This window comes from Barbus barbus (genome assembly GCF_936440315.1).
Source record: "Barbus barbus genome assembly, chromosome: 31".
Lineage (NCBI taxonomy): Eukaryota > Metazoa > Chordata > Actinopteri > Cypriniformes > Cyprinidae > Barbus > Barbus barbus.
Window position 1 is genome coordinate 19,185,500 of NC_136759.1, and position 11,328 is coordinate 19,196,827.

The 11,328-nt window shown below is 34.6% G+C and overlaps 1 protein-coding gene across 1 annotated transcript; it reads left to right on the forward strand.

The window, feature by feature from the left end:
• Positions 1 to 1,918: 1,918 nt before the first annotated feature.
• Positions 1,919 to 10,800, forward strand: LOC306851082 (atypical kinase COQ8B, mitochondrial-like). The gene is made up of 15 exons (XM_079387143.1): positions 1,919 to 2,011; positions 3,222 to 3,388; positions 3,468 to 3,797; positions 4,481 to 4,547; positions 5,074 to 5,145; positions 5,234 to 5,353; positions 5,505 to 5,590; positions 6,245 to 6,385; positions 6,497 to 6,578; positions 6,692 to 6,785; positions 8,187 to 8,328; positions 8,573 to 8,680; positions 9,194 to 9,259; positions 9,564 to 9,650; positions 9,811 to 10,800. Coding segments are annotated over exons 1-15 (1,854 nt in total). The 5' UTR covers positions 1,919 to 2,010; the 3' UTR covers positions 10,102 to 10,800.
• The last annotated feature ends 528 nt before the right edge of the window (positions 10,801 to 11,328 follow it).

Genomic DNA, 11,328 nt, shown 5'->3' on the forward strand with positions numbered 1-11,328 from the left:
TCAATAAAACAGACAAATAATAAAGACAACAGTTTTCAAATAATCAAATACCAATACATATCCAACCAATGCAGTTATTATAAGCAGCAATGTACATTGTGCAGTGTATTCACCACACAATATGTACAGTAGAGATGCATGAATAGTGCAGCGGTAGTGGTGTTTTTATGTTAGGAACAGATTGGAAGTAGAAACTGTTCCTTATATGGTTTTCCAATTGTTTTCATATCACAGTCAAACCAAGCATGACTGGACATGTTGATTATGCAAGAGCAAGGTGAGCTTGGGTGTGTGTTAACTAAACACACATGTTAAGGACGGAGATGATAAAAAGACAACACATTCAGCAATCTTATAATATGGCTTTAATGTATAAGCATAATGAGAAAGCGCCGTTTAGACCCATAAGGCAAAGTTGACAACACAGTCCAATTAAGAAGTGCAAGAATAGACCTTTTTGTAAGCTTTTATTTAAGGTATTGTGAAATGTAAATAATTGATAAATAGTGCAAGGGATGCAAATAAAACCAGATGCATTCCAATTTACTATATGGAAAACAAATTCAGTTCGTCCAATATTCATAGATTTAATCTACAGTGGACCATCATCACATGTTTTGTATTTGTAGATTAATCTTTTATGACAACTACAATTACTACAGAACAAACTCCACTTAATGTTTCTTGTTTTGGGAAACAGTCATAGATGAAGAGTGACCTGTGAAGAGGGAAAGTGAGGCATATAAAATCAAGGCCTCTATCAACTTTGAACAAAGTTTCATTTGGTCTGAATTTTTAAATGTTTTCTTAAATGTTTGAAAGTGATGAAAAAAAGCAGGGACATCTAATAATAAACAGTTCCTTCAATGAAGCATCATTACATAATTGTGACGTTTCTTCAAAACATAGCCCACATATTCATTACATTCTTATGATAGATAGATAGACAGACAGACAGACAGACAGACAGACAGACAGACAGACAGACAGACAGACAGACAGACAGACAGATAGATAGATAGATAGATAGATAGATAGATAGATGGATGGATGGATGGATGGATGGATGGATGGATGGATGGATGGATGGATGGATGGATGGATAGATGATTGATAGATAGATAGATAGATAGATAGATAGATAGACAGACAGACAGACAGACAGACAGACAGACAGACAGACAGACAGACAGACAGATAGATAGATAGATAGATAGATAGATAGATAGATAGATAGATAGATAGATGATTGATAGATAGATAGATAGACAGACAGACAGACAGATAAATAGATTGATAGATAGATAGATAGATAGATAGATAGATAGATAGATAGATAGATAGATAGATAGATAGATGATTGATAGATAGATAGATAGATAGATAGATAGATAGATAGATAGATAGATAGATAGATAGATAGATAGACAGACAGACAGACAGACAGACAGACAGACAGACAGACAGACAGATAGATAGATAGATAGATAGATAGATAGATAGATAGATAGATAGATAGATAGATAGATAGATAGATAGAGCTTATTCTAAACTTAAATGGAATGTTAAATGTTTAAATTAATGTGTTTTTTTCTGATCATGCTTTACTAATTCATTTGGAAAGTCATACTGTTACTTAGCTCCGCGTGTTTTGCTTCACTCAAAAAGACATCAGTGTCATTTTTAACTGCACTTCTCACACTGGCCAGTAGACGGCGTTATTTCCATCTATTCATTGGCTACTGAGCCATATTGGGTACGCCCCATGTCAAATCCTATTGGCCCATACAAAGTGCATGAACGCGTTTGCTTTTCGTTTGTGATTGGTTGACAGCAAACACAGCTCTTAAAACCAACCTCTTTTTGTTATTTGCAAATTTGGTTGGCTACGTTGGTTATCAATCATTACATGCTTTCCGTGTCCGGTAGTGGTTGCAAAACAGACAGAGGTGTGTGGAGTGGAAAGGACACTTCGCACAGACGCTGAAAAGAATCTAATCTTTCAACAAGAGTAAGTATTATTACCGTTAGAGTAACTACACTGGTGTGCTCATTTATAAAGGCAAGCTGAATACAGCAGTGCAATATGAAGTGCACGTGGGTAATAATGCATACATATTCTCATGCCATGTAGTCATAATTTGTGTATTTTGACAATAATGTTCATGGCATGATTAGATACATTTTAATGCTGTAATATTCAATAGCATTATTAATGCCCGTGTCAGTGAATTGGAACTTGGGATAAAAAAAAGCACTTTAGAAATCATAAACTTTACATCAAGTCTAATTGCTTAATTGCAAATAACTTAAAATATTAATATTAGATGAAATCATCTAATATTCTTTACACTGCTGTGTTAAGGCTGCTCTGTGCCTGCCTTGTGAAGACATAATACCGCATAAAAGCCAGACTAAATTAAGCCTTCTCTAACCCACCATAGTCCATAGCATCTAAGCTTACAGTTGTGTTTGTATCTTTGTAAATGCATTCATGCCACCTACGAGCAGCATTAAACAGCCTGTGTAAAGACAGTCAAATGCTACTTCAGAAGTGCCTCCGTGCCACCTTTGCGCTATTAATATGGCATTAGAAATGTTGATTGAAATGGGTTTAACGGGATAATTCACCCAAAAATGAAAATTCCTCATGTCATTCCAAGCCCATAAGACCTTCATTCATCTTCAGAACATAAATTAAGATATTTTTGATGAAATCCATGAGCTCTCTGACACTCCATAGACAGCAAGGGTACTACCACGGTAAAGGCACAGAAGCGTAGTTTGGACAATGTTAAAATGGTTCATGTGACATCAGTGGTTCAACCATAATTTTACGACGCTACGAGAATACTTTTTGTGTGCAAAGAAAACAAAAAAAGCTCCTAGATTTCATCAAACATATCTTAATTGGCGTTCCTAAGATGAACAAAGGTCTTTTGGGTTTGGAACGACATGAGGGTGAGTAATTAATGGCAGAATTTAAATTTTTGGGTGAACTATCCTTTTAAGTTGAAGCATTTCATTACTCACTGAAAATAAATAAAAAAAATAACACTAAAATGGAAATTAAACCTAGATAGTATTCTTATTAGTGTTTGTGTATATATATATATATATATATATATAATATTAAATTAACATAGCTAGAGATCCCTGCTTTGAATTTCATTAATTAAATTATGGTTCAGGGCACTAACATCTGTGCCTGTGATTTTCAGTGGTGTTGGCAGAAGTACTCCAGGTGTTGAGGGGGGCTGGCAAGGTGGGCGCTGCCTTTGCCAACATTCAGGGTGAACAGCTCAGACTGATGGCCTGCAACTCGACCTTTGGTGCAGGGGTCAAAGCTGCACAGGAGGCGGTTGAGGGCGTGATGGGAGCAGGCGTGGTCAGTGAACACTAGATACGCATGAACACAAGAAGAGAAATTACACTGCTAAATATGTGTGTTAAATTAATATTTTCAGACACCCAAGACTGAGGAGTTTCCTGACATTGAGAAGTGGGAGGAGATGGACCCAGATGAAGCAGCAAAGTGGGCTGTGGGCTCTGAAATGCCACCAGATATTTCCAGCAAAGGTGGAAGGGAGGAAACATCAGAGATGCCTGTTCGTGCACCTACTGGCACGGTCAAAGGAAATGGCTGGCCTGGTCAAAGCACTCGATTTTTGCATGTATCAATGTCTCATCATCGTATTAGGTTTGTCCATGACTCTGTGGTTGCCAGGTTAAGCCCCGAAGACATTAAAAAGGCAAGGGAGGCAAAACAGAATATTGCAAGGCCTGTACGACAAAAGGTAAGGACAATTGGGATGATTTTTTTTGCATGCATCAATCATGTTTAATTATAATTAAATTATAAATATAATTAAAAAATTATTATACGATTTGAAGATACATTCATAACATTGCGTTTTAAAGTACATGGACATTATTAGGCTTACGTTTCTGAAATTTTAACACCAGAAATATATTGAAAATGTATGTTGAAAACATTCTTGCACTAATAAAATAAAACCATATTAGATGAAAAATGACAATTAGAAATGTTGCTTTAACAATTAACTGAAATAAGTTTAAAAGAAATGCATTGAGGCAATTGCTAATTTACTAACTAGAAATAAATAACTAAAAACTGAAGAAAAAAAAAAATTCAACCTAAATATAAATATAAGAAAAGAATAAAATAAAACGGCAAAAGCACATTTATTAAACTGAATTACTCAAAATGAAACAAAAGTTAAAATGAAAACTGAAAATCTAAAAATAAAAGTTAATTCAAACTATTAATTTTATAAACTATATAATACTAAATGGCATTTAGAATGCATTTGTCTTTTAATTCTAAGTATATTGTTTAGTCTGTAAAAGTATCTATTTGCAGGTTTCTTTTTCAGCATGCTCTGCTTATTTATGAAATACATTTTGTTTTAATAAATAATTTAAAGTCTTTAAGCAGTATGATTTTGATGCTTTGCAGCTTAGTGAGCGAGCCAAAGAACGGAAGGTACCGGCTACCCGGATTAGCCGACTGGCTAATTTTGGAGGTCAGTTATTTTCAGTGTTATTTTAATTGTCATTTGCACTGCAAATTGCTTGTAATATAATATAACATACCATAACATAATATTATCTATCTATCTGTCTGTCTGTCTGTCATATAGTGCTGTTAGACGATTAATCGCATCCAAAAATAAAAGTTTTTGTTTACATATGTGTGTGTGCTGTGAATATTTATTATGTATATATAAATACACATGCATGTATATATTTCCGAAAAATGTTGTTTATATATCAAATATATTTATTTATAATATAAATTATATGAATATAAATATAAACATGTAAATGCATGTAAATATTTTCAAAATATATGCATGTATGTGAAATATACACAGAACACACACGTTATGCAAGCAAAATGTTTTTTGGATTTGATTAGTCGCGATTAATCGTTTGACAGCACTAATATAATATATATAAAATTTCTAAAAAAAAATTAGCTTATGTGACCACACCTTAATAATGCATGAATTGTCCTAACCATAATAATGCTGCTGCTTTATTTCGTAGGATTAGCTGTTGGACTTGGCATTGGTGCCATTGCTGAGATGGCGAAGCAGTCTTTTGGAGGAAAACGCTCAGGTAATATGTACTAGCTTGCTTAAATGTGGCTTGACGCCCCTTGTCAAGTTGTTAAAATTATTGGAGTTATTGAGTCTTTCTCTTTCAGATATGGGGGCTCTTTTAGACTCTCCCCTCCTGTCAGAGGCCAATGCAGAGAGAATAGTAAACACACTGTGTAAAGTTAGAGGAGCGGCCCTCAAGATTGGACAGATGCTAAGCATTCAGGGTACACATTTTAACTTTATTGTGAATACTACGGTACCAAGTGCCTCCATTTGTTCATTTTAATGATGATGCTTAATATTCCCTTTTTAAGAGATCCAGCTTGAAGTTAAAAGCCTTTTTGTTTTTTTTCTTTCTTTTTTTTGTTTTTTTAGATAATAGCTTCATTAACCCACAACTGCAGAAAATATTTGAGAGGGTTCGACAGAGTGCAGACTTCATGCCAGCCTGGCAAATGCATGTAAGTTACTGTGTTTTCTTTGATCTTGTAAACTTTAACCACATAACTATTAAAAGCTTTCCAATCTTGCTGGAAAGTTCATTTTTGCTAGCAAGCAGTTTTAATATTCATCAAAAAATGCTGTTAAGACACCAGCTTAAAGAATTTTTCATAACAATGTTATTTTAGTACTTTTTATATACCATTATAATATTTATTAATATTTTTTATGTATGAATTTATATGTTTTTAGTCATTTTGATATATGCTTGGTTCCAATATTTCCATTTAGCTTAATTTGAATTAATTTTAGTACTTTAATTTAAACTTATTTTAGTTCAATTGCCAAGGCAATTTTTTCATTTAATATTTATATTTTATTTAATTTCAGCTTTATTTAAATGAACAAAAACTTAATTTTTTTTAGTAGTGTTAGTTTTATTTAACAATAACACCAGTGTTTTATAGATGGGCTTTTTTGCCTTCCAGCCACAAGGGAGAGACAGCACGCTTTATACATCTGATTGATTGAGCTACTAGGTGCCCGTGACCGTAATAATAATTAGGTGCTTCAAACCCCCTGATAGTGCTTTCTAACTGACATTTATCAGATGTTGTTGAAGTCACTTTGTGATATCTCACCAACTGATGTCTGTGTTGAAACTCCATGTATAGAAAGTGCTTGAGGAGGAGTTAGGGTCTGGATGGAAGGAGAAACTCTCATCAATTGAGGAAAAACCCTTTGCTGCTGCCTCCATTGGTCAAGTTCATCATGGAGTCTTGCCTGATGGGAGGGAAATTGCTATGAAGATACAGGTATTGGACTGAAATTTTCATAATCTCTTTTTGTCAGAGTAATCTGGGTTATATGTGTAAACATTCATCATTCATTCATTTTTTGAGCTAATTGTCTCTCATATACTACAGTACCCTGGTGTTGCTGAGAGCATTCGTAGTGACATCAACAATCTGATGTCTGTTCTGAAGATGAGTGTTGTCCTGCCTGATGGTGAGCACTGGCAAATGCTTCTATTTGTATACTTAGTTCAAAAAGCACACATTTTATATCCATATTGAGTCACGTTGTGTGGGATGTCAGTAACTGGTGATTTATTTTACCAGGTCTGTTTGCTGACAGTAGTCTTGAGGTTCTTCGGAGGGAGCTGGCATGGGAGTGTGACTACAAGAGAGAGGCAGAGTGTGCAAAGCGATTTAGGTATTCTAAGTTGTTTGAATGAACTGCAATTTCATACATTTGTCACTACACTAATGTTCAAAAGTATGGGGTAATGTATTTGAAAAAAAGTTCTGATAGTTCACCCAGATATGACAATTTGATGTTCATCTGCTTACCCCAAGGGCATCCAAGATGTAGGTGAATTTGTTTCTTCAGTACAACACATACAATGATTTTTAACTCAAACCGTTGCAGTCTGTCAGTCATATAATTGCAGTCAATGGGACCCACGGCTTTGAGAGTCAAAAAAACATACACAGACAAAACCAAATTAAACCCTGCGGCTCGTGATGATACATTGAGGTCTTAAAACACAAAACAATTGGTCTGTGCAAGAAACTGAACAGTATTTATATAATTTTTTACCTCTGATCCACTGCAGTGTCCAATTGTCCTGAGCGCGTTCACAACATCCGGCGCGTGACGCGTCAACATGCTCTGGCGACGCAATCTGTCACGCGTATACGTCACTCATTGTTTAGATCGCTTCCGCGCATGCATCTACTATGCCAGAGCACGTTGACACATCACGCGCCAGCTGTTATGAACACACTCAGGACAGTTGGACTGGGCGGTGGATCAGAGGTAAAAAAAAAAAGATATAAATACTGCTCAGTTTCTTGCACAGACCGATTGTTTTGTGTCTTAAGACCTCAATGTATCGTCACGAGCCGCAGGGTTTAATTTGGTTTTGTCTGTGTATGGTTTTTGGTTCTGTGGGTCCCATTGACTGCCATTATATGACTGACAGAGTGAAACAAAGTCACCTACATCTTGGATGCCCTTGGGGTAAGCAGATAAACATCTCATTTTCATTTTTGGGTGAACAATCCCTTTAATTGATCGAAAATACAGTAAAAGCACTAATATAGTGAATATTATTGCAGTTTAAATAACTGGTTAATATGTTTTAAAATGTATTTATTACCGTGATGATCAAGCTGAATCTTCAGCAGCCATTACTCCATTTTTCAGTGTCACATGATCCTTCAGAAATCATGGTATTATGCTGATTTTCTGCTCAAGAAATATTTTGTATTATTAGTGTTGAAAATTAATGTTGTGCTATTAATTTTTATTTTTCAGGATTCTTTGATGAATAGAACATTAAAAAAAAACAGCATATGTTTTGTAAAACTTTTGTAATATTATAAATGTCTTTACCATCACTTTTGATAAATTTTAATATGTTCTTTCTGAATAAAAGTATTAATTTAATTTTAAAATATTGTTATAACCCCACTTTTGAATGGTAGTGTACATTCCAGTAAAAGAATCAAATTTTTATAAATCTGCACTTCTCTGTTTAAAAATATATTACAAAAATCTTTACATGTTGAAAATTTTTTTTTTTTTTTTTTTTTTTTTTAACTCTCACAGGAATTTGCTTAAAGGTGATCCAGTATTCGTGGTTCCTGAGGTATTTGATGAGCTGTCGAGTCGTCGTGTGATCACCATGGAACTAGCTCATGGAGTTCCACTGGACTGCTGTGTTGATTTGAATCAGGGGACTAGAAATGAGGTGGGTTTGAGAAATAGACATTTACTATATATATATATATATATATTTTTTTTTTCTGACATTATGCTGAATTTTTAAATCAAGGATAGACTGTTTGCATACATCTTTTTTTGGTCATTTGTTGCCTTGACATTGCATAAATAACCTACGGTAATGTTTCTTCTGATTTGGAAATATTTGGACATCTTATTTTATTGTGAAAATGAATTTGAGAAAAAAATTCTCACTCACCTTTATTCTGTAGATCAGTTTCAACATCCTGCAGTTGTGTCTGAGAGAGTTGTTTGAGTTCCGCTTCATGCAGACAGACCCTAACTGGTCCAACTTCTTCTATAACAGTGAACAGAACAAGGTGAGCAACTACTAAGAAGATGATCATAATGGACATGTCTATTATCCAGTTTATCTATAAATCTAATTAATTGATCTTCTATAGTTTCATGTTCACACATTCAATTCCAAATGCTGTTCTATTCTTCAAAAAAAAATCCTGAGGAAAAATGTATCACGGTTACAAAAATATTAAGCAGGAAACTATTTTCAACATTAATAATAATAAATTATCTTTGAGCAGCAAATCAGCATATTTGAATGATTTCTGAAGGATCATGTGACACTGAAGACTGGAGTAATGACTGCTAAAAATAAAAAGTTATTTTAAATTATAGTAATATTTTACAGTATTGCGGTGTTTACTGCATTTCATTTCAGTAGTTTGTCATTGTAATTATGTAATTATTTCTTTCATAATTCCCTAATAGCATGTCTTTGTTGTCTGGGTGCTGTTTCCTTTTTGGTTGCCTTTCCAATTTTCCCTGCTAAAACAGTGAGTACAACTTTAATAATTTGTTCTTCATTATAACAGATATTTCTGTTGGACTTTGGAGCCTGCCGAGACTACCCAGAGTCATTCACAGATGATTACATAGAGGTATAGATTTTTAGTCAACACTTTTGTTGGTTTGAAGTGGGAAGCGATCAAAAGGGTTTTTCAAAAGAAAACATTTGTTATTAATGGGTAACTTTTACTATTATTATCATAATACATAAAGTATGCAGATCGTTTTAGTAAATTTGAGAATTACAGTAATGACACATTTGAATAGAACTGGCAATATAAGATAATGCAAAACATATTGGTTAAACTAATGTAAAAATATTTCCATTCTGTTCTTCCATTTTATGTACCTTGCTTTAAAATATGCGTAACCTTTTGTCCAAATTGTCATTCAAAGGTGGTTCATGCAGCATCAGTTGGAGACAGGGCTACTGTTCTGCAGAAGTCTAAAGATCTGAAGTTCCTTACCGGTTTTGAAGCCAAGGTTAGTGGCTTTATGATTTCTAGTATTCCTGTCTTGCATAATTTCTATCCATTTCTCATATATTCTTGTTATTTCCCTATAGGATCGAAGCTATTACTTTCTGTACCACTCTGCAGCTTCTAAACTGTTCTCTTTAACAAAACTGTCTTGCTCTCTTAAGGCCTTTCAGGATGCACATGTAGAGGCAGTTATGATCCTCGGCGAAGCGTTTGCTTCTACTGAACCGTTTGACTTTGGCACTCAGAGTACCACACAGCGCATCCAGAGCCTGATCCCTGTCATGCTTCGACACCGTCTCACTCCACCTCCAGAGGAGTCTTACTCTCTGCACCGCAAAATGGCTGGCTCATTTCTCATCTGTTCCAAGCTGAACGCCAGCATTCCCTGCCGAAATATGTTCCTTGACATTTACAATGCCTACCAAAGTAAGAAAAGATGCACCCAGGTTTAGACTTCTAGAGGTTGGACTAAAGTACCGTGTGAAAGTACACTACAACCAAGGGCGATATTCATAAAGGAGAATTTATTGTATGCTTTATATATGATAATCATTCAAGAACTTCAAGGACATTATATATCTGGAGAGTTTAAATGTTCCATAATACAATTCTATATGTTCTACATTTGTTTATACTTTAAGCTTAAACAACAACAACAGAATACTTTCATTTGTTGGTTTATCAAACAACAAGCTCCGAGTGTGAAGGTGTATGTCTGTAGAATTTGCTCAAAAATCAATGTTATGATCATTGCCAAGCTTTTAAAATGAATATTAAACCATGAACATATTTCCTGCAGTGGAGTGAAACGTGTTTCAGAATTCCATAAATGTAACAATAGAATTTTAGAAGGGACAATTTGATTTAACATCATGTTGCTATTTATTTCATGTTAGGAAAGTCATTGCAAGTCCGTGTGTGCAAAATGTCACTTTTCATCATTAAAAGTATGACAACTGTGAATATTATACTGACTATAATACTTAAAAACGACATTCTGCTTGCTCATTCATTCATTCGGCAAAAATGTTTTATTTATTTTTAAATTGTTCACAGTATAAACTCCAATTGTTGATGTATTAAATAAAACAATTAAATAAAATAAAAAAACAAATACATTTGAAAAGAAATGCATTCGAAATGGTTCAATTAAATTGTTGTAATGTATATTTATTTGTTTAGAGCTCAGTGAAGATGCATAGTTTATATTTTTAAACTCAGAACAGAACTCAACCCAAAAGGCAGTAACTATGAGCACTCGCTCAGTTTAAATAATAAATAAATTGTTTTGGTAATGCAGAAACGTAAACGTTCAGAGAAGTGTGTTTTGGCCTCTAGATGACGGTATTTTATGCCTGGCGTCTGGATACATTGTATCCCATTCAGACTCTTAAACATCAGCGGGAAGAGCAAATTTGCATAAACTCCCGTGTGCGCCAATGGGCTCGTCGAGTGGGCGGGGCTAGCGGGAGGAGCGCAGTCTATGCGCCAGTGGCTGCTGCTCAGTGAATAACAAACGCAGAGATTATCCAGAATCCGTCCATTTCTCACGGTCGTTTTCAAAATTTACGACCATCCGAAGCGCTTCCGTCCACGTGCATCTAATCTAGAGTCAGTCTGGCGAGAAATTCTAATGTAGAATAATCTGAAGTTATTTCCCACCATATTTTCTGTGGATT

What these genes read in the sequence shown, in the direction of transcription:
- LOC306851082 (XM_079387143.1), top strand. An exon ending in CAAGGCCTGTACGACAAAAG is followed by an intron (nt 3,798 to 4,480) that starts GTAAGGACAATT and finishes GATGCTTTGCAG; the next exon opens with CTTAGTGAGCGAGCCAAAGA. An exon ending in TTTTGGAGGAAAACGCTCAG is followed by an intron (nt 5,146 to 5,233) that starts GTAATATGTACT and finishes TTTCTCTTTCAG; the next exon opens with ATATGGGGGCTCTTTTAGAC.